The sequence below is a fragment of the Netta rufina genome (assembly GCF_964035555.1).
Source record: "Netta rufina genome assembly, chromosome: 14".
Classification (NCBI taxonomy): domain Eukaryota; kingdom Metazoa; phylum Chordata; class Aves; order Anseriformes; family Anatidae; genus Netta; species Netta rufina.
This window is the reverse complement of record NC_140137.1, coordinates 8,344,070-8,367,288: the sequence shown is the minus strand read 5'-3', so window position 1 is coordinate 8,367,288 and position 23,219 is coordinate 8,344,070. Positions and strand designations below refer to the sequence as shown.

General features: G+C 57.4%; 1 protein-coding gene across 1 annotated transcript in view; it reads left to right on the top strand.

Moving 5' to 3' along the window:
- Positions 1-23,219, top strand: part of PCDH1 (protocadherin 1) — a gene marked incomplete at its 3' end in the record, with an annotated part of 43,640 nt that overhangs the window by 3,404 nt on the left and 17,017 nt on the right. Inside the window, exons 2-4 of the mRNA XM_084295313.1 lie at positions 1,329-2,143; positions 3,500-5,692; positions 18,835-19,054. Of these exons, the coding sequence (XP_084151439.1) occupies positions 1,329-2,143; positions 3,500-5,692; positions 18,835-19,054 (3,228 nt within the window). The remainder of the gene's footprint in view (positions 1-1,328; positions 2,144-3,499; positions 5,693-18,834; positions 19,055-23,219) is intronic.

Below are 23,219 nucleotides of genomic sequence, written 5' to 3'. Positions count from 1 at the left end.
TGATTTTGGAGCACGCAGTGAGGCTGGTGTGCCTGATCCCAGCCAGGGAAGCAGGGGGCAGGGAAGCTGGTGGCCACGCACAGCACCGAAGCGTGTGGCTCGGCACAGAAGGGGGCAGTCCCCATGGGGCTGGCGCTGCCCCTGCAGCTTTGGCACACTGGGAGGAGGTTTCCAGTGGCCGGGCGCCTGCAGTGCAGCGTGCAGTGTGCGTCTGCAATGCAGGGGGGCAGCGCTTCGGGTGCCGTCTCTGCAGTGGGCAGTGTGGGCACCAGCACCCGAGGGCACCCCACTGTGCGTGGGCAGCATCCCAGCCTGGAGCAGGCAGCAAGGGGAATGAGCAGCGCGCCTGCAGCGAGCGCAGGGGATGTTTTGGGGCTGGCGCAGGGTGCGGGGTTGCCTAGTGACCGCGCAGCAGTGGGGAGATGCTGTGCCGACCGGCGCGGCGTGCAGGGGCTGTGCAGTGCCGCCGCGCCGCGGGGAGGCTCAAGGGCTGTGTGCGGGGTGGGCAGCGGGGCTACAACACTCAGGCCCCGTGCTGGGCACTGCCCTGGCTCCTGTGGGGCTGTGGGCAGGGGGCAGCGCCCCACATGCAGTGCGGGGTGGGTGATGTGCGGGGCTCCTGCATCCCTGCAGCGCCGGATGGGTGGTGCCTTCGCAGTGCGAAGCTGGCAGTGCTTCGCCAGGGAGGGCCGTGCCGCTCTGTCCCTGCTGTGGCAGTGCCCCGTGTCCCTGCAGTGCTGGGCTTGTGGTGTTTCTGCAGGGCAAGCAGTGCCCCGTGTCCCTGCAGTGCCCCACAGGTGTCATCCCTGCATCCCAGGCACAGCCCCTGTCCCTTTGCTGCCTCCCCCACGCAGTGCTGGCAGGGCGCACAGTGCCCTGTGCCCCCAGGGTGCATGGCAGGCAGTGTCCCCGCAGCTTGTGGCACTCGGTGCCCCCGTGTCTCCGTGGTGAGAGGCTGTGTCCCAGCCCAGCCAGCTCCCGTCGGGTCGCTGGCAGCAGGCTGCGTGCAACCCGCCCCGTCAGCGTGCCTGGCTGGCTGTAATTACAGCTTGCATGCTGACGAAGAGGGTGGACGGTGGCAGGAGTGGCTTCCTGTCCCTTGCAGGAAGGGCCAGGGTTGCAATGATGGGGTTGCTCACTCGGGCAGGGCGGTGCAGGAACTTGGTACATGGGGACCGGTCCTCCCGGGCGCTCGTTTGTGGGGGCTGGGGCCGGGCGCCCCTTCCCCTTGGGGGCACAGCTTTGGGACCATGTCCAGCCCCGCCGGCTGCACCCGAAGCTGCTGGGGCTCGCTTCGCTTAACCCGCGGTGTCTGTGTCTCCTTGCAGCTCCCCTGCGGTGCAGGATGAGGCCCCTCGCCTCCTGCCTGGGCCTGTGGCTCCTCTGCCAGCTGCCTGCCCTGGTCTGCGGGACACGGGTGGTCTACAAAGTGCCCGAGGAGCAACCCCCCAACACGCTCATCGGCAGCCTGGCCTCTGACTACGGCTTCCCAGACGCGGGGCACCTCTACAAGCTGGAAGTGGGGGCCCCGTACCTGCGTGTGGATGGCAAGACTGGGGACATCTACACCACGGAGACCTCCATCGACCGGGAGAGCTTGCGTGAGTGCCAGCACCTGCTGCCCGGCGAGCCCTGCTACCTGGAGTTCGAGGTGTCCATCACTGACCTGATGATGAACAACAGCCCGCGCCTGCTGGAGGGGCAGATAGAGGTGCTCGATATCAACGACAACACGCCCAACTTCGCCTCGCCCGTTCTCACCCTGACCATCCCCGAGAACACCAACATCGGCGCTCTCTTCTCCATCCCCCCAGCCATGGACCGCGACTCAGGTCCCAACGGTGTTGCCTCCTACGAGCTGATGGCCGGCCCCGACGCGCAGGAGCTCTTTGGGCTGCAGGTGGCCGAGGACCAGGACGAGAAGCAGCCGCAGCTGATCGTCATGGGGAACCTGGACCGGGAGCAGTGGGACTCCTATGACCTGACCATCAAGGTGCAGGACGGGGGCAGCCCGCCGCGGGCGAGCAGCGCCCTGCTGCGCATCACCATCGTGGACATGAACGACAACGCGCCCAAGTTCGAGAAGGCCCTCTACGAGGCAGAGCTGTCCGAAAACAGCCCCGTGGGGCACTCTGTCCTCCAGGTGAGTTTGCAGGGGCTTTCTTCTCCTCCCCAGCTCTCCTTGCAAGGACAATCTGGGGGCTTCCCTATGGCCACGTGCTGCCTTGGGAGGGAGAGCTCAGAGGGCTGCATGCCTCAGGAGCCCGCAGCATCACCCTGGGATGTCACCTCTGCTGAAATGCGGTGGGACAGGATGCTCGGGAAGCTGCAGCCGGGGTGGGGGCTGCAAGGCCATGAGTGAGAAGCAGCAGCAGGGCTGGTGGGTCCGCAGGAGCACATCTGCAGGTTTCGGGTAGGGCTGGGACTCACGGTCCATAGAGGAGCCTGGCTTCATGCCTGGCTGGTCCAAACTCTGTCTGCGGACAGGACATTGACCCGTTTGCAAGTCAAATTCCCTGGGTTGCTCCCTGGAAACTCAGGAGACAGGGAGTACTGCCTGCAGATCTGGGGGTGCACGGGGCTCTGCCCCATCATGGGGGGGTTCAGGGGGGGGTTGGCAATGAGATAGCAGCCGACATCTGTTTATCTGCAGCTGCCATCTTAATAAACGGAGCGTGGCCAGCTCTCATCTGTTAATTCTGATGTGGATTTTTAAGAATTCATTTTTCACTGTTAAGAGAATGGAAGTTGGAAGCAGATAAGGGAGCCGTGCGGCCGGGAGGAGAATGGGCTGAGCCGCTGCCGCTGCCATTGCTCAGCTTTTATCTTTCGGGGAAAATGACTTCCGCCTTTTTTTGTGAGTGGAGGTAAAAGGTGGAATTTACATTTAACAACTTTCGTTCTCCATCCAAATCTGCTGAGCAAGATAACGGCGGAGCAGCAAATGGTGCAGAGAAGAGGCTGCTCGGAGAGCCGATTAGGGAGGCAAATGTTAGACAAACCTCATCTCCTTTAGAAAGCAAATAATAGGCAGGTTTATGTGAACGCAGAGCTGCTGGCTGGTGGGCTGGTGCACCCCTGCAAGCAGGGAGGGAGCTGCGGTGGCTCTGTGCAGCATTGCCATCCTCATCCCCATCCTCACTGGGGCCAGGCAGCTGCTCAAGCCCCCCGCTGTGGCTGCGGGGTAATGAGAAGGGAGAGTCTGGGGGAGCAGGGGCAGCCAGGGCTGTCCCTCCCCGGTGCTGTCTGGGTCTGGCAGTGCTGCTTCCTGGAGGATTCCCTGCATGCTGGAGCTGGCTGGGAGGGGAGCTCAGCCCGACCGGCACAGCCGGTTTCTCTGGAAGAGCAAGGGACAGCCTCCGTGCCGGGGAGCCACTCCCAGCCGTCCTGCCGGTCCCAGGCTCTTTGCCCCATAGGTCTTGGCCCTAGAAGAGGAAATCCAGGTTTTTTCCCCCAGCCTGGCTTCTCCCACTCACCATCTTCTCCCTCTGTCCTGCAGGTGAAGGCCAACGACTCGGACCAGGGCGCCAATGCTGAGATCGACTACTCCTTCCACCAGGCCTCAGACATGGTGCGCCGGCTGCTGCGCCTCGACCGCGCCACAGGGCTCATCACCGTCCAAGGACCCATCGACCGCGAGGACGTCAGCATCCTCAAGTTCTCCGTCATGGCCAAGGACAAGGGGGCCAACCCCAAGAGCGCCCGCACCCAGGTGGTGGTCACCATCAAGGACATGAATGACAACGCGCCCTCCATTGAGATTCGGGGCATAGGGCTGGTCACGCACCAGGATGGCATGGCAAATATCTCGGAGGACGTGCCAGTAGAGACAGCAGTAGCTCTGGTGCAGGTGTCTGACCGAGATGAGGGCGAGAACGCTGTGGTGACATGCGTGGTGGCTGGTGATGTCCCATTCCAGCTGCGGCAGGCAAGTGAAACGGGGAGCGACAGCAAGAAGAAATACTTCCTGCAGACCACCACGCCGCTGGACTACGAGTCGGTGAAGGACTACACGATTGAGATCGTTGCAGTGGACTCGGGGAACCCGCCCCTCTCCAGCACCAACTCGCTGAAGGTGCAGGTGGTGGATGTGAACGACAACGCGCCCGTCTTCAGCCAGAGCTTCACCGAGGTGGCTTTCCCTGAGAACAACGAGCCCGACGACCTGGTGATGGAGGTGAGTGCCAGCGATGCGGACAGCGGCTCCAACGCCAAGCTGGTTTACTCGCTGGTGACAGACCCCTCGTCCAAGGGCTCCTTCACCATTGACCCCGACTCTGGGGAGATCCGAGTGAAGGCGGTGCTGGACCGCGAGCAGCGGGAGCGCTATGAGTTCTTGGTGGTGGCGGCAGACAAGGGCAGTCCCAGCCTCAAGGGCACAGCGTCTGTGGCCATCAACGTCATGGACAGGAATGACAACGACCCCAAGTTCATGCTGAGCGGCTACAACTTCTCGGTGATGGAGAACATGCCACCCCTCAGCCCTGTGGGCATGGTGACGGTGATCGATGCTGACAAAGGAGAAAACGCCCGCATCCAGCTGTCGGTGGAGCAAGACAATGGGGATTTTGTCATCCAGAATGGCACTGGCACCATCCTCTCCAGCATCTCTTTTGACCGGGAGCAGCAGAGCACGTACACTTTCCGGCTCAAGGCGGTGGACGGCGGGGATCCTCCCAGGTCTGCCTACGTGGGGGTGACCATCAACGTCTTGGATGAGAATGACAATGCCCCCTTCATCACTTCGCCCTCCAACGCCACCTACAAGCACATCCTGCCCCACACGAGCCCTGGCCAGCAGGTGAGCAAGGTCAAGGCAGAGGACATTGATTCCGGCGTCAACGCGGAGCTGACCTACAGCATCACAGGAGGCAACCCCTTTGAGCTCTTCCAGATCTCCCCGCACAGCGGGGACATTACGCTGGAGAAGGAGATCCTGCGCAAGCACCACGGCCTGCACCGCTTGGTCGTGCGTGTCAATGACAAGGGCAAGCCCTCGCGGCACGGCACGGCGCTGGTGCACTTCTACGTCAACGAGACGTTGGCCAACCGCACGCTGCTGGACACGCTGGTGGGGCACAGCCTGGACACACCGCTCGACATAGACATCGCCGGAGACCCCGAATACGAGCGCAGCAAGCAGCGAAGCAACATCCTCTTCGGAGTCATTGCTGGCATCGTGGCGGTCACCTTGGTCATCGTGCTGGTCGTGCTGGTGCGCTACTGCCGGCAGCGGGAGGCCAAGAGCGGCTACCAGGCAGGCAAGAAGGAGACCAAGGACCTGTACGCACCCAAGCAGGCCAGCAAGAGCGGTAAGAGCAAGAACAAGGTGAAGAAGAGCAAGTCCCCAAAGCCGCCCAAGCCCACGGAGGACGAGGAGGAGACGGGGCTGCAGAAATCGCTCAAGTTCAACCTCATGAATGACTCTGTCAGCGACAGCCCCCGCATCCACCTGCCCCTCAACTACCCGCCGGGCAGCCCGGACCTGGGGCGCCACTACCGCTCCAACTCGCCCCTGCCCTCCATCCAGCTGCAGCCTCAGTCACCCTCCGCCTCCAAGAAGCACCAGGTGGTGCAGGACCTGCCGGCCACCAACACCTTTGTTGGCACCGGGGACAACAACTCGACGGGCTCCGAGCAGTACTCGGACTACAGCTACCGCACCAACCCCCAGAAATACACCAACAAGCAGGTAGGAGAGCTCATCCTGAGGCCGGCAGCGGCCCCCCCGCTGCACCGGGGAGCCATCTGGACCGAGGTGTGGGAGTGAGCCTGGACTGGCCCCCGGCGCACGTGGCCGGGGGAGGCTGGCGGAGGACGGCCACCACGGGGAGGGGACAGGGAAGGGGACAGAAAAATGTCACAGCCCTCGTCACAGCGCCCGGGGCTGGGACCTGGGTGGCGGTGATATGAAGGGCACTGCATGCCTGTGCCTCTGCATGGGGAGCACTGGGGGAGGGAAGCCCACTCGCCTGGGTCCCTTTTGGGGACCGGCACCCAGCAGGGCGATGCCACCCCGGGGAGCACAGAGTGAGGCGCTTGCAGTAGCCGGCTCCCCGCACAAAGCATCCCGAAAAAGGGAGCTCTGTGGCTGCCCGGGCAGGCGGGGCTGGGCTGGGGAGCAAAGCGCTGCCTTTTTCCCAGGCTCGGGTTCTGCCTTCCCCGGGGCTTGGGCCCTCTGCCATAAGCCGGCGCGGTGAAAATCCACCTCGGCGCAAGCAGCAGAGCCCAGCTGCTTTTCTCTATGCAGGGCTCCTCTCTGGTGGCATGGGGCCGGCAGGGGAGGGTGGCTGAGGAGCGGGGCACCCGGGTCTCTGCTGCGTGCTGCGGTCGGGTCACTGCTCTCCGTCTGGCCGGGGATTTCTGCGGGGCAGGGAGGAGGAAGGACTTGGCTGCCGAGCGGGAAGGGCTGCTGGCTGGTGTGCTTGGAGGTCGCGGGAGGACCGCAGGGGTCCGGAGCTTGCGGGACCTTCTCTCCTTGGGCTGTCCGGCCAGTTGGCTTGCACCACGTTTCTGCTTTGGCGCCTGTCGGGTCTGTCCTTAGCGAGCTAGGGAGGGAGAGCGGGGACGGGTGCCTCTGGCTTCACCTGTTCCCGGCCCCGTGGGTGAGGACCGTCTGCTCCGCCCCACGCCGTGCTGTACCCCAAGTGCCCCCTCAGCGGCAGGCTGGGCTCCTGCCGTGGGGCTGAGCTCTGCTGCCCTGTTGGATTTGACTTCAATAAAGTTTTCTATTTTTGACCACTTGTGCCTTATTTTCCGTGCTGCCCCTGAAGCTGCTCTGGCTCACGGCCATTCCCCAGGCAGCTTCACCCCAGCCCTGGCACCCAGAAGAGATGTGAGTGTGGGCCAACTGCCCCTGCTAACCTTCCTCCCTGTCCCCCAGAGTGGCCCCCACAGAGGTCTCGGTGTGACGCCATCTGTGGGGGCCGTCTGTGTTGGTCCCCTTGCTCCACATCTCCCATCTCCAGCCCTCTATGAGGAGACGCCTTCCCCAGGACGCGGCGCACCACGCACGCACCCCGACGCCCCTTGGCCGTGCTCATCCCCACATCCACTTGAGACCCCCCATCTCCCCAGGCCAGCACGTGGAGGAGCGGAGCCCTGCCTGGGTAGCATGACCCAAATCCTGCCGCAGTGCTGCAATGAGGACGCGGATGCAGATGGAGCCCGGGTGCGTCAGCAGCGCCGGGGGGGCACCGACGCAAGGCGCTCCCCGCCCTGCCACGCAGCGGGCACCCTCGCAGTGGAGGAGCTGTCCTCCCGAGCAGGCCTGCAATGAGGCAAGGTGGCCGAGGTCCCCCCAGACCATAGTTTCCCCCCCTCCCTGGCCAACCCCTCCTCATTCTCAGGGTTTTTGGTTCAAACGGGGGCATGGGGAGGCACCGGCTTCACCTCTTCCCCAAGGGCTCCAACCGGCCCCACCAGCCCGCTGGAGGAGAGGAGGTCTGGTGCTTGAAGAGATTAGATCATCCGGGGAAACCAGTGCTTCTGGCTCTGGTGGTTTCAGCCCGGTGCCAGCCTTGGCTCTCCCAACCTCCTCGTTTGTTTTGCTAACAGCGTAAGGTTTTATCTCGAACCGCTCAGGAAGCGTCTGGGCCTCCTGGGCAGGCACGGCTGGGCCCCGCGGGGCGATGTGGTGGCTGCAGAAGAGGAAAGGAGACAGCAGCACCCACCTCCAGCCCAGCCCCTGCAGGGCTGGGCCGGGCAGGCTGGGGACCTGGCTCGGCGCTGCTATCTGCATCCCTTTGGGAACCGTCTGAAAGCCGTTTCCCTTCCTTCCTTGCCCTCAGCAGCTCTTTGATGAACCTGGAGCGAGAACGCAACCTCTCAGGTGCTCAAGTTCTTCTGCCTATCTCCCAGCCTCCATCCTTTGGGGCATTTTTTTGTACTTTTTAATTTTTTTTCTCCTTTATCCTCTCACGGCTGCACAGAGCTGGGGCTGCCCCGGGTCACTGCAGCCCCCCCACCGCCCCAGAAGCCGGCTGGAGTGATGTTGGCTCGGGCGTGTTGCTGCGAGCTCAGCAGAGGCACCTGCACCTGCCTGCAGGCTCGGGAGCACAGCACAGCTTTAATTACTCTCCGCGGGTGAGGGGGAATAGGAGGAATATTGTAGCTGTAATGGACAGAAATGAAATTGTCTTGTTGTAGAATTTTGCTTAGAGTCTCCATAAATTGCAGGTTTAGGTGTTGGCAGATGTTTGGGAAAGTCTCCTGCCGTCCTGGGTCAGTGGATTTTCTCAAGGTCACTCACGTGGAATGAGCTGATAAATGGATCCAGCGCCGAGCTGCAGATGGAGCAGAGGGTTCAGGGGGGACCTGCCCTGTTTTCTCCTGCTCCGGAAAGATTTCCCAGTCTGCAAATCAGCTCCTGCTCCCCACATCATTTGGGGCTGGTGCAGGTTCAGCGCGGTTGTGGGCACTGGGGATGCGGTGCAGGGGACCCTGAGCATCTGTGGGGATTGCAAAAGGGGCAAGGAGTGGGGCAGGTTGGGGTGCTCGCAGCCTGTACCCCCTGCCCATGGGCTGGGATGCCAGTGGGGTGCAGCCTGCATCGCCTGCAGGAGGAGGTGGCACGGGGGCAGGAACCAGGCTGTCCCAGGAGGAGGTGGCAGGGGGTTGCATGCAGGCTGTACGACACGGAGAGGTGACAGTGGGGCGTACGGAGCACGGCAACTCCTCGGTGTGCATCCAAGGGGGCTGTGGTGCTGACCTGGTGCTGACCCTGACCGTCCTCATCCCGCAGGGAAGAGCATCGGGTTTCTCCTGATTGAGGCCCCTGGCCCTGCTGCCACTGGGGACCTCACCCTTGGCTCCTCTGATGGCTTGCAAGGAATAACTTTAATCTCTTCCTCTGCATGGAGCCCCTGTATCCTGCGCTCTCCTCACCGTTGCTGCACGCCGGGCGGCCTGGGGGGCTCGCAGCTCCCCAGATCCCCCAGCTGCAGCCGGTTCCTCCTTCCCACCCTGCTGAGCCAGGTGCTGGCCTGCTCCCCTCTTCCCTTTGCTTCTCAGTCCTGTCCCCCTCACCCCCCTGCTCTCACATTTATGCCCAGTTCCCTCTCCCCGTCCCTCTTCCTCCAGCTCTCACATTTACGCCTGCCCCCTCCTTCTCTCTCCCCTGCTCTCTCCCCCTTCCTCCTGCTCCCCCCAGGCAGTGATCTCCCCTTTCCCGGTTGCTTTCCCCTCCCCAAACCCCGAGGGATGCTGAGCCCTGCTGAGTCCCTGCTGGCTCCGGCGGGTCCCCAGCGCGATGAAAGCGCTGGCTGTGGCCAAGGCGCACTGATTGATATTCCCGGCACCGCTCTGCCCGCTCGGCCGGGCTCTCAGCTGCAGTGCTGCTCCCGGACCCGCCTGGAGCAGGGCCCAAGCCTGCAGCCTGTTTAATCAGGCACCCCGATTGGGGCGGGGGGAGAGCTTTCTGCAACGCCAGCATGTGTTCCTGGGCATTTTCCCATCCCTCTGCAAGGGGGGGAGAAGCGAGGATGCATCTTTGGGGTGGGATGCAGCAGCAGGAGCAGAAGGAAGGGTGTGGAGGGTGGGGTGAGGACATGGCTGGGACATTTTGGGAGGGGACGGAGCGGAGGCTGGGGTAATGCGAGGGTTGGCGATGTAGGGCAGGATGGGGTGGGGTGGATGGGGAAGGTGCATGGAGCAAAGCAGGCAGCTGTGGGTGGGGAGGGCAGCCCCACGGCAGCACGGGGCAGCAGTGGTGAGGTGACCACTGGGTGCTCGTGTCCACCCCGAGGCACAGAGAGCAGGAGCTGCCCTTCATGGCTGGTGAGCTCCTGGGCACTTGGGGGCCCTGTGCGACCCCAGCAAACCCCTCTTTTTTGTTCTTTTGAAAGACAGCTCCGGACCTGAGCCCTCAGGCAAGCCCAAAGAGCTTTCCTCCCTCCCCACCCTCCATGCCCACACACACCAGCGCCATGCCCATGAATCCCAGGCTCGGCCCCTCTCCGGGCAGAGCAGCATTCCTGCCCCGTGCCCTGCCAGCCGGGCCCTCCCAGCTGTGCTTGCACAACCCCAGTGCTGCTCCTGGGAGGCACCGAGGTGGTTGGCAATTGCTCCAGACAGGACTTCCCACGGCCCCCCTCTATCCAAGATGCAGGAGCTGTCCTTGGCCAGGATGCTTTGACTTTGGCTGGGGCAGGGCAGGGTTGAGCTCAGTGGGGTTTGTGCTCTCTGTTTCCCCCCCCCCAAACGGGGCTGCAGGCCCTCAGCTTCTTCTTGTCACCTCGAGCTGTGGTGTCCATCAGGCCCTCCTGGTGTCACCTCTGCAAGCCAGCTTCAGGCCCCTCAGCCCCCTGCCCCCACCAGCGAGTTTCCCATTGACCCCATCTCCAACTTTCTGGAGGGTTTGGGAGGTCTCAGTCTTCACCCTGGAGGCCCTTGAGAAAGAAAACTCTCCAAGATCCCTCAAAAACTCCCAGTTATTTTACACCAATGGCGTCTACGGTGGGCAGTCCTTTGGATGCTCGCAGGATACGGGGTGGGGGACAGCAGTGACCTACAGGAGGGCAGGGCAAAGCCCACAGAGCAGCCCCTATCTTACAGCTAGCTTCAGCCATGCCCCGAGGATCCTGCCCGGAGACCACAAAAGGTGCCCCCCGTTAGCAAAACCCCCTCCTGAGCCCCTCCTCGCCAGCACGGTGCCTGCTCTGCCATCGAGGCACGGCACCGCGCACCTCGGCAGGATTCATCAAAGCCGTCTTTAGGGCCGTCATTTTGGGAGGGCAGCAATTCGCCACCTCTCCCACAGGACCGATCCTGCTCCATCGCAACCAAGCCGGAGCAGCGTGCCCTGATTCGGCTCCTCGGAGAGATCTCTGAAGGCCCAAGCAACCTGAAAGCCTGGAGCTATTTTGCTCCCACATGGCCTGGTTTTCACATGCTCCCAACTCCCCCATGCTCTTGAGCATCTGCAAAGCTGCTGCCAGGGAGGATCTGACAGATATCAGTCCCTGCTGCGGGGGTATGGCTTGTCTGAACTCAGACTGCAATCCTGCTTTAAACATCTTGCTAATATGATGTCTGATGTTCCCTTACACTAATCTGTTAATCTTTCTGCTTTTTCATCAAATGTGCTCAAGCCCACTAGAAGGGAAATCAGTATTTCAGATGTCTGAAGAGCCCTTCTTTGTTGTTCAAGGCTGGGTGAGACCTTTCAGGGTGTTGTAACACTGATTCAAGGTGCCTGGAGGGGCTCAGGCTGCTTTTCCCTGGGATTTCAAGAAGATGACAGTTTATTAGGGAACATCTCTTGCACAGAGAGCAGAGCTCAGGAACCTTTAGTGTCCAGGAATTTTTTTAAGAGCCACAATCTGCAAGGTCTGGACCAGGACCTGACAGGATTTGAGAACTGGATCGGGGATTAAATTAAGGACAGCAGATCTGCAATACCATTAGGGTGTAGCTGGGATGTTTCTGACTCTCTTGCTCATATGGGAAGATTGTTGTATAAGTGGGCTCTGCACAGGAAAGAAGTGAAGCAGAAGCCGGTCCTCTGAGATGTGCTCCACAGCCTGCATCCTTCCACTCACTGCTCTTTAGAACTGCGGTTTTACAGGGGAATGGAGAGGGGCAGGCACTTGGGACATCCTCAGGGGGCAAAAAGGACTCTGAAGTTGTGGCCTACAAGAGCCTCATGCTGAGAGATCCTGACACTGGGCGAGACACGTGCATTTCACAAGTGTCCTCGCCCAGCTGGCTCCCTTTGGTGTGACTCCCCTTGCTCTTCTTGCCTGTCATGCCAGAGACAACATTGCAACAGGCTTTGCACCTTCTACCTACCCTCTTCAGTGGCCTCCCTCAAAATTCCTGCTTATAATGGGCAGTCAAACCTCTCTTGTCCAACCACACCTTCATTTTTCATGCTGGGAACCAGCTCGGGCCTTAGACACAATGCTGGGCAGGATCCTGATTGTCGTCAGGCACATGTGGGTGCAGCTCACAACCCAGGGCATGACAAGGGCGCTTCCCTTCTGCCCACACTTTTTTGGGTGCAGCCTTCCTCCTGCCTGGATCCCTCCAAGGCTCCTCCAAGGCTCCTCCTGGTCCCTGCCCCACAGCCCTCCTCCAAGCCAAAACACCTCCCTGCTCATCCATACGTATCCCATGGTAGCAAGAGATGCCAGATATAAGGGGACCAAAGCTTGTCCATGTTGCTTGTCTCACCTTTTTGACCACTCCAAATGAGGGCAATAGCTCTTATCCAACCCAGAAGTGTCACCAGGCGCAGCTTGGTTGCAGAGCACCAACCTCAGGGCTCTGCTGAGGTCCAGAGCTGCAGGGCACAGGCTCGTGGATCAGACACGATTCCTCGAACAACCAGGAGAAGCTTCTGCCCTTTGCAGATGGAAACAGAGTTGGTTAGGAAGCGGGCTTGACATCAGGGAGAATTTTACACTTCAAAACAAACCAGAAAGAATTGATAATCATTTTGGATGAAATCAGTCAACAGAAAATAGATAGGTAGGTATATAGACAGATGGATATAGAGAGAAGTAGATAGAAAGATAGATAGTGAGATAGATAGATATAGATAGATAGATTTCCTCATAATTTATAGAGGCAAAATTTCTGGCTGACTTTTTCATTTAATTTTGTAACGAGTACTAGGTTTGAATTCTGAAGTGAAAATTACCTTTGCAAGAGCATCATTTTTTTTTCCTATTTACACTCTCCTTGCCCTGGCTTTGAAACGAGAAGCCCATTTGCAAGAAGATCTGATTTCAGCAAATTGTCGTGTTCTCCAAGCAGAGTCTTCTGCTGAAGCATCCCTGGTTCTCTCTTTAAGAGGCCTGAGTCTGCTGCTGGGGACCCCCTGCTCTCCCCAGAGCCCTCCGTGCTATCTGTCAGCTCCACTGGGTGCAACTGGGAGCTAGATTAGCTCATTATTTTCCCAGCATTATTTTCCCACTCGGCAGCTGTTGGATTCCTTGAGGGCTTTGTTCAAGTGTTTCTCCCAGTCCTGGAACCTTTTGCTCCCTGGGATCTTCAGATGGTTGTAATGCGATGATGAGACCTCCTCCTGTGTCCCGAGCGATTTCTGCTCTGTACCAACCATCTACAGAATGTCTCTATTATCAGCTTGAAGGTGATAGACATTTCAGGACACCATGGTCAGTACAATTTAGACATTATCCCATAAAGATTATGACCCCTTTAGATTTTATGATTCACCCTTCAGATGATTTATTTCCATATTTTCCTTTCCAGTCCTCATTTCAAACAAAGAAAAGCCAAATTGCACATCCTTGATGGGCTCGGAGCTCTGATAGGCTGAGAGGTTAGGCAATCTCTGTCCCGAGGCTGTCTAAATGGGTTTCTAATTGCGTTAGATCTTGCTATGAGTTAGATAAATTCGATCTGACCAGGCAGGTTGGCACCGGGCTTTGGCGGCTTCTTTGAGCAGCATGCAAATTTTGGGAGGCTTCAGGGCACCTATGCAGAGTCAGCCCACATTTCACCCAGACTTATTCATTAAATAGCGCCTCGGGATCTGATGTCCATTTCAGGACGGCTGTTCTGCCATCATTATTTCAGCAGGACTGGTAACACCTCTCCTCCGAATGCAAGGTCAGCACTCGCTAATTGCCAGAAACGGAAGCCATGCGAGCAGTCACGCAGAAGAGTGAGCAGGTGCTTCTCAAATAATGCCTGCTTTTGGGAAGAGCGATCCGCGTGGGGTCCTCTGCGTCTTCCCTGCAGTTGTGGGTTCCTTCTGTGGCCTCCCCTGTCCATAGCCAAGGAGTTAGAAGGTTGTTGGGAAAAACCTCGCTTCAGACAAAGGGAAAGGGGTGGGCACGAGGAGCAGAGCAGAGCCACCAGCCAAAACCTCATGGACTTTGGGGGGACCAGAGCTGGCGGCCCCATTGCTAACGTGCCTTGTGCAACCACGGTAGATGTGGCAGAGGTGGCCCCAGCAAATCGCCCTTGGGGAAGCCAAACGGGTAGATCAGGAAGGGGAAGGGCTGTCCGCCCGTGCAGAACACCAGCAGGCACACCCGCAGCTGCTCGGACGAGCTGTAAAGCACTCAGCTACTGATGGCCAGGAGCTGAGCTTGGGTCCTCTTTCCTCACACCAGAGCCTGGCCCCGAACTGTTCCTGGCAATTCTGGTCCTGCTTTCCTAGAGCCTCTGGATTTGGTTTCCATATTCCCCTCAGCATCCTGCTCCAGAGCCTGCGTTGCATTACCGTGGAGCTTCCAGGCACAACGCTAACAAATAAAGTAATTCCCGCATGCAGCAAAGCCTCTGTATGCAAAAAGTCAGAGCTCTGTGGTTTTGGGCAGGGTCCCGGTGCTTATCTTCTTATTTTTTACTGTAACCAGGGACGTCGCAGAGCTCCAGGTTGCTTTTAAAGGAGAGAGGAGGTTCGTGAATTAATCTGAAGTTGGCTAACTCCTGGGCCACAATGGCTCCCTTGTCACTTATTTTTATATTCTGGGCATCGGGTCTGACATTGCCTTTCACTCGCAGCCCTGTGAGTTGCTGCATTGTGGCGGTGGCCGGGGAAGCAAGCTCCTTTGGCAGCGGGCTGAGAGGCTGGGGAGGCTGAGAAGCTGGGGAGGCGCAGGAATGGGTGGAGGCTGCCGGACCAGCCTCGGTCCCGCTGGCGGGGCAGCAGCAAAGGGGTTAACAATTTTGACGTTTCCACAGCTCTGGCATTAATCCACGCCTGCACAGCTCCCGTCGGCAGGAAAAGGGCGCCTGGGGCAGGTTTTAAGGTTCCTTTTGTGCAAATTGGGATTTCTGGGATTTCTGGGTCCGTGCCACAGCACACGGGAGGTGTGGTGTGATGGGGCGATACACACATTTGGGGCACAGCATGGCCCAACCCTGCTCCCTCGTATCCTGTTGCTCCTGGTTTGCAAGCAGAATCTGCTTGGTGCATGCCCTGCTGCGAGCTGGGGATGTTTGCAATGAAGCCGAGAGGAGGTGGGGAGCAGAGGGGGTCTCCTGGGTCCCCTCCAGCAGCCGTGGTCTGTCCTGGGGACCCTCATGATGGAGAAATGTATGAAGAAGCCCCATGGTGGGGCTGTACGAGGGGGTTGTTGCTGCAGGATGCCGTGGGGGCTGTTCTAGAGCAGTAGCAAAGTAGAGGCAGCAGTTAGAAACGGAAAAGCAATAAATACCAGCAAACAAAGGGGAGGGGGAAGCATATAACAATTAGTAGAAATTAGTAGTTTTGGAGTGTAAAAAATTGACAGGGAAAGCCAAAAAACATTGGGGGAAAATCAATTTTGACAAGCTGAACACAATAAGGAGCACTTTAAAAATGCACTAGGAGGAGGCAGCACCAGCAATTGTCATTTCCAAATGGAGACTGCAAAATTGTTAATTATGTAGAAAAATGCAAAAGTATTCAGTAAGTAGTTCTAGCAATTTGGACCGAGACGGAACAAGGCAGGATGCGGTACCTGCCAATGCGCTGATAGCCGAGAAAGACATCCAAAATACCGTCTTCTTGGAACAGCAAGAGTTGGAATAATGCCATGGGCCAGCTGGAGCGGCGAGGGGGCACTGGGTGCAACCACGCTGCCCGGGAAGGGCTGGGTTAACAGCCCCGGCGGGGGACTTGGTGATGGAAACAGAGCTGACGCCAGTCAGCACCGTGTGATGGGAAAGGATGCCGGGCAGCGTCCTTGCATGCTGGGTCCGGCTCCTGAGCCTCTCTCCTTGGGCATCTGCTCCTGGCCACCGCGAGGAGCAGGATCCGTGCCAGACGTGCTGGCGGGGCCGCAGCGGCACGGCTCCAGCAGGGAGCTTCGCGCTCATGCACGATTACAGCGTGCAGCTGATCGCCCCGGAGTTTGATGAAGACGCTGAGTTGATAATGCTTTATGTTATTATTATTATTATTTTGAATTAACACTATTCATTAAATGTGAGGCATTGTCAGCTAGATGAAGATCTGGTTTATCAGCAGCTTTGAGGAGAATAGCAGGTGCTGGCTGGGAGTCCTGGTGGAACCAGGTTCTCCTGGAGGAGCTCTTCGGCAGCACGACAGTGCCCGCTGCCATTCAATGTTGCAATCAACGATCTGGAAATAAATATAAAATCACCGCTGATAAAATTTGCAGCTGACATGGAGATTGGTGGAGTGGGAGATCATGATGAGGATAGAGCAGTCATGCAGAGCGATCCAGATTGCTTGGTAAACTGGGCCCATTTAAACAAAGTGCATTTTAACGCAGCCAAATGCAAAGCTGTATGTTGAGAAACAGGGAATGCTGCTGCGTATCCTGGAAAGCAGCAGCTCTAAAATGAATTAAGGGTCACACAGCACGAGGAGCTCAGCATGGACCAAAGGGCTAACGTTGCCCTCGGGGGAAGAAATCGAGAAGTGGGAGCAGAAGGAAAGCTCTGGTGAGGTGGGCTCCCTGTTATAGGGATCACCCCGATGAACAAGCCAGGATGTGGGCCACAGAACGGACTTGCTGGCTCAAAAACTGCCTTGCAGGTTGAGGCTTATGGAAGCCAGTTTGTTTAGCTTCACAGCAGAAGATCGAGGGGTGCCTTGGTTGCCCTGCACAAGCAGCTTCTTGTGCAGAGAGCGCTGCTGGCTGAAAGGCTCTTTAACCTCGCAGAGAAGGGTCAGACAAAACCCAATTTCTGCAAGCCCGTGCCAGACAAACGGAGCCAGTGTCTTTCCACGACTCCAGAACAAGGCTCTTCGGGCAGGGAGCTTCAGCCAGACACAAGCTGCTATTATTTTGGAAGCGCACTGGTCACAGCACGGTGGGGCCCGGAGCCCGGCTGTGCCACGCAGCGAGGAGCAGAGCCCGTGCAGGGCCTCTAGGCAGGGTCCAGCCTCCGCAAGAGGTGTCCTGCAGGTAGAAGCAATCCTCCTTGGTAGGAGGCCTACAGGGGCTGGGGCTACACAGGCTGTTTGTTTGCTTTACTGCAGGCAACCCACGGAGCCCTCGTGGATTGTCTGGGGCTCCATGGCACAGCCCAGCGGCACAGACAGGTCCCTGGGTGACCTCAAGACAAACATCCTGCTTGTGCATCCCAATATAGACACATTTTTTGTGAGGCTTTGACGCTGCTGATGGATCGTCGACCCATGATCTGCTGTAACCCCCAATCCTTCAGCTAGCCTGCTGCTTCTGTGGTGATTATTTTTCCCAAGTGTGCAAATGTGACAGATATATTCCACATCTGTCATCCGAGCAGTTAATGAAAATACAGGCTCGCAATGGACTCGGGACACAACCCGAAGAATTTCATTTGATACATCGTCCCAGCTGAAAGACCTGTCTTCAGTAATTACTTTCTGAGTACGACTTTCTAAATGCTTTGCATCCACCCTGCAGCGAAATGCACTATATTACCGAAGCAGAGAAGTACTATGCTGCACCTACACTATTTTCCTGCATTACTTATGAGAATATCATCTAAAATAGTGTCAGAAAACTTCCTAAAGCCAAGACATAACATTTACTGCTCCTCCTCCATCCACGAGGCCTGATGTCTTTTCAAAGGAAGAAGTTCAATGCCTTGACATGTTTGTTTGTGACAAACCTACAGTGGCTGTTACTCATTTCCTTGTTATCTTGTAGGTACTTACAAAGAGTTCTTTTATCTGTTTCAGTATTTTTCCAGGAACTGAAATTAAGCTAACTGTTTTATAATTCTCCAGCTCTTCTTTTTTTCTCATCTTTACAGACAGGCGCTATTTTAGCTCTCTTCTACTCTTCTGGAGCCTCCCTCATTTTCTACAAATCCTTAGGAAAAAAAAAAAAAAGAAAAAAAAAGTTTTTTAAAAAAAAAGGGAAAAAAAAAAAGCCCTAACAGCTCTGAAGTTACTTAAATCAGGTCTCTAAGCACCTGGGGTGAATTTAATCAGGCCCAACCAACCTAAAAGCAGCTAGCTCATTTAAATGCTCCCTGTGTGTTCCTTCCCTTGGTTAGGTTTGATTCCTTCCCCTTCCTCGTTGGTGCTAGCTGTGTGGGACGCCTGATTGCCACTCGATTTTAGTAAAGGCTGCAGCAGAAAAGGTATTTAGCCTAAATCGTGCTGTCTTTCAGCGTGTTGGCTCCTCTGCCTCCCCACCACGTTCCGGTCCCGTCGAGCGGCTCCTTCCCATGTTGATTTTGTGTGTCATTCTCTCTCGGTGTTTGTGTTCTCATCATCCTGCTTTTGCCCTGTGAACTCGAGCTACCCTTTCTGCTCCTCGGTAATCATGACAAAGAGGGATTTTCTGGAAGGATTTGAGGAGGCTGATGATGCAGCTTAATGGCTGTTTGCAATGAGCTCCTCCCTAGCATGAGGCAAGGCTGGGGAGAGAGCAAGCGTGAAGTAGGGCTTTGAAATGTTTAACGAGCAGACAAAAGAAGCGATTGTGACCCTTGATGGGAGAGTGTTGCAATGAGAGATGGCAGAGGCTGGAAGGTGAGGAGGGTGTCACCGGGGGCCTTGTGCTGAGCACTGATCCCATTAGAGAGGCTCTCGGCAGAGGTGGGTCTCCGAGAGCATCAAGAGCGTGTGGGAGGTCTGCAGCAAGGTGAGGATGCCTGATGAGGGTGGGGTGGGGGCCAGCTCCCCACCCGGGGCCCTGTGCCAGCGGGGAGCCTGCCCTGAGCATGTCTGGGGACTTTGTGTCCTCTGTGGGTGGCAATGGAGGCTGGAGCTGGAGGAGATGCTGGGCTGAGGTGCACAGGGGGTGCTCCCAGCCAGGATGGAGCCTGCAGCCCTGGCAGGGGGCTGGTGCTGCTCCCTACTGCTGCCAGGAGCTCTGCCTCCGATTTGGGGTCAGAACTGCCGACCTCTCACCCTGTATCATCGCCTGCTGCCTGGCTGACACATCGGCTTATCTCTTCCTCCAGTTACCTCATCGCCGAGTGACGTTCTCTGCGGCCAGCCAGGCCCAGGACCTGCAGGACCCCTCCCAGCACAGCTACTACGACAGCGGGCTGGAGGAGTCGGAGACCCCGAGCAGCAAATCATCGTCGGGACCCCGCATCGGGCCGCTGGCCCTGCCCGAGGACCACTACGAGCGCACCACGCCTGACGGCAGCATCGGGGAGATGGAGCACCCCGAGAACGGTAGGTGCTGGCGGCACGTGGCTCTGCACCCTTCCTGGGGACATCCTTCAGCCTCAATGCCTTGAGGTCTGGGTCAGGACAGGCTCGCCCCGTGCAGTCTGGTGGGGCTGGGGGGCTGGAGCAGAGGCGAGGCTGAGAGCAAGGGAGCAGCAAGGATGCGGTGGGGTGGGGAGAGGGGTGAGGGTGAGGAGGCCAGGAGATGAAGGGGGGGAGACAAGGGCTTGGCACAATGTAGAGAGAGGGGTCCCAAAAGGCTGCTCTGAGATGGCAGCGAGGAGGCTGTAGCCCAGCCAGTGGTGAGGTTGCAGCTGGGGGTCCTGTGGGTGCCAGCCCCCATGGCAAAGTAGAGGACAGGGGACGCCCTGCAGCTCCAAGCCCCCAGGGAGCAGAGGGAGAGGATGTTCAGTGGTGTAGGGGATGCATAGAGTGGAGGATACAAGAGCAGGGGTGGAAGAGCTGAGGGTGACATGTCCTGTCTTTGGAAGCCCTCGGGTCCCTCTGCAGCTGAGAACCCCCTGGCAGTGCCAGCAGCCTCACAGTGGGACAGCCAGCTTTCCCCTGCCCTGGCACAGCTTTGCCCCCGGTTCTGCTCCTTGTGCTGCCTCTGTGCTGCCTGCCTGGCTACCCTCAACCAGCCCACTCCCCGAGCTATCTTCTCTGGCCAGCTTAAGTTGCTTCCTTGGGCTTGGCTCTGGCTGTGCACATAACATTCCTGTACCTCCTGTTCCTGTACCTGCTGCCTTCTGTGCTCTTGTACTGAGGGGGAGCTGGCAATTTCAAAGGAACCTCTGGGAGGGGAAGGAGAGGTAATGTGAAGGATCTTCCCAAAGTCTCCTACTTCTGGGAGTGTCCTTGACTTTGGGACAGGACTGGGAGTGTGTTCAGATGGTCTCAGAGTTGGAAATCTGCTGGGTCCCCTTCCTAAGGAATGTGGTGGGCCCAGAGCAATTTGTGGTCCTGAAGGTCTAGCAGAGCATCTGCCCCTTCTCTCCAGGTGAGTTCCTTGGGGGATGCTGGAATTCCTGTGCTGGGATCGCAGAAGCAATGCAAGATGGTGCCAGGTCTGGCAAGACTCCCAAATCCATGCGTTGCTCCAGCAATATGGGGCACCCTCCTGTCTAGGAGCGTGTTACAGACCCCTTTCTTCCCTAAAGTACCAGCCAGTCTGCTGGGAAGAGCAGTGTGGAGACTCTTCTGGAGCCCTGCTGCAGGACAGTGGTAGCGGGCTCCTCAGGTGTCCTTGGGTACCAGCCATGTGCATGCGGGAGGCTGAAGGCAGGCGTGCAGGGAGCTGCAGGTGTCTGCCCTGATGGGTGTAGGAGGAGTGGTGGTGGCTGTGGGGCTGGGAGAGGAAGGCTGGAGCCTTTGAAGGGGAAGGGTGACCTGGAAAAGATGAGGGAGGCGCAAGGTGAGAGAGGAGAACCTGGAGGGGCTGTGGCAGAAGACAGGGTGGGCACTCTGTAGTCCCTGCAGTGTTTGGTGCCTCCCTGAGGGGATGGCATGGGTATAATGGACCTGTGGGTGTTCAGAGGACAGGGGTCACCATACCTCAGCATGAACAAAGTCAGGCAGGACAGAGGTGTGCACAGGCTCCTAGGGACGCCCCCAGCCTGTTCTGCTCCCTGCATGTTGGCTGCTCCGGTGCTGCCAGCAGCCGTCCTGCCCTCCACAAACCCTGCTCCACGCAGAGGCCATGGTAGGGCACGGCTCTGGGGATTAACCTTGTAGTCCTGGTGCACTGCAGATAATCTGGCAGAGGCAGTTCAGTGACTGTGAGGGGCAGGGGTCAGGGCTGTGAGGGGAGCCTGGCGTTGGGCTGTGCCATTTGGCCATCATGAGGTATCCGTCATGTCGCGTTGGTTTGTTGGGGCTGTGTTTCACATGGCCCGCCCCAGACCTTGCTGTGACATGAAATTTGTCTCCTTTGCCTAGGGAAGGGTTAGACTGTGCCCCCCAGCAGCAGTGGTGTGGGACCATCATATCCCCATGGGGAGCATCTCACTGTGCTCCTGGAGCCACTCGAGCGGCAGCAGCCCCACCGGGGGGCCAGGCCCTGTTCTCGTGGTGCTGGGAAGACTAAGCTGCTCTTGACCTTATATTAAACCGAAGAGACTAATTGGATCCCACACACCCTATCTCGCGGCACGAGCTCAAGACTGACACGACTGTGCATTTTCTAGGCTTTCATCTAGTTATAAATATCCAACATAACAGGGCTTCCATTGCTTTCTCCAGGAGATTATCCCTGCAGCCGAACCAATCTGATAAGCAAGTATGCAAGGCTATTTATAGCTCTTCAACTGGAAGACAGATCCATGCCTCTTCTTTGTAGATGGTTCTTCACTTGATTAACACACAAATCAGTGTCCTCCTTTTTTGGACACCTTTTACTCTGCAGACTGCAGTAAAATGCTGTATTGCAGGGGCTGAGCCAGGTCCTTTTCAGGAGGAATTATGATGTTACTGATGGAGACTTCTCCAGTATCTTGGCACTGATGTGCCAGCTCCCCAGTCATCACTGGCATTTGTCATCCCTGCTATTTTATCTAGCTGCCCACTGCTTCCTCCCCTGCATTTTGCCACTCTGCCCACTCCTGTGAGGATGCTGGGCTCGGTCTCCCACGTGGCTACCAGTTGCCTTCCCTAAGGACAGCTGCTCCTGCTGCCTGGCTAAAGGGAGCCTTTGGTAAGGAGCCTGGGAGCGATTCTGTGCTGCAAAGGATCTGCCCCATCGTAGCACACACAGAGGCTGCATGGTGCAGGTGCTGTGCTCTCTCCTTTCTCCTGTGGTGGGAATTTGGTAAGACTGTAGGACCAAACTGCAATTTAGGAAGCATTACATGAAAGCTGTTAGGAGATGTGTACCCAAGGGCTGTTGCTCTCCATTCTGTGTGGTGTGGAGGTACCTGAGATGAAAACATAGTGGTTGAAGCATTTCTGAGTCATGTTCTTTAGCTCACAGAACAGGGGAAATGTTGAATTTGCTTTATCCCCATTATTTAAAGTGGGGACCCCATGCCACTCTTAATGCATGCCATTACAACCCCACACTGAATCTGTAATTAACAATCATCCTGTGAGCTTTTGCAATGCACTTAGTGCAGTAGTACCTGTACTTCACAGATGTTAACGAGCTGATCCTCACAGCTCCCCTTCCAGGAAAGGAACTCCATCATGGGTGGGGGATGATGCATAAAATGTTTATCTGCATTTACTGGGAGGCTTGCTTGGGTTGCGTGCTCAGCCCCACTCCGAAGGCACCTCAGCTCAGCCCGGGTGAGTGAATTGAAACACCATTCCCAGAGCTTGGCTGCTGGGCTTAATAAGACCCTTTTGGTCTGGATTTCTTTCTTTTTTTGTGAGAACGATTGGTGGGTTGATGGCAAAGGCAGGAGGAGCAGCTCGTCCAACCTGCCTGTGATGCAGGTCATACAGTTTGACCCTGCGACTTTGGCAGCGTGCCGTGGCTGAGCGGGAGCGCTGCTTTGAACAGATCCGGCTGTGACAGCAGGCTGGTGGCGAGCGTGTGAGAGCCCCGGTGAGCTATTCCAGCTGCGGGTCCTCTTTGCCCCCAATTTCACAAGCCTGTGCTTAAAATTCCACTTGAGCAGCTCTAGCTTCCATTTCTTTCCATTGAACCTGACAGTATCAGAAGATGCCTCACTTCATGCATGCTTGTAGATCACGTGCAAGCAAGTCAACATCTAAAGTTCCTTTTGATACACTCGAGCTGAGTGAAGTCTCTTTCTGCGAGCAGAGCCAAGGCAAGACGTTTTGGCAGCTGGGTCTCTCTTCCTTTCCTCCCACCCTTCCTCTGGTTCTTCCCAGCCACGGCCATCTGCTCACGATGCCACCGTGGCTCTGCAGCCCCATTCCTGGGCAGCAGCAACATCTGGCAGGGCTTGGATGTACGTGCTGCTTGCTGGCAGCCCTTCCAGGCAGCCTGGGGAGATTTTTCCTCCCTCTCCCCTTTGCTACATGTCTGATTGTAGCTCATGTCTTCCTTTCCATCGTATAATTTCTGTCTCCGCATGACCTCCCATTTTCCAACAACCTTTTATCAGTGTGGATGCAGCCAGATGATGGCCCACAGCTTCCCAGCACCACTGGGTGCAGATGTAATGTGGCTGCTGGTATTTATCCTCTTGCCTTTGAGCACAAACTG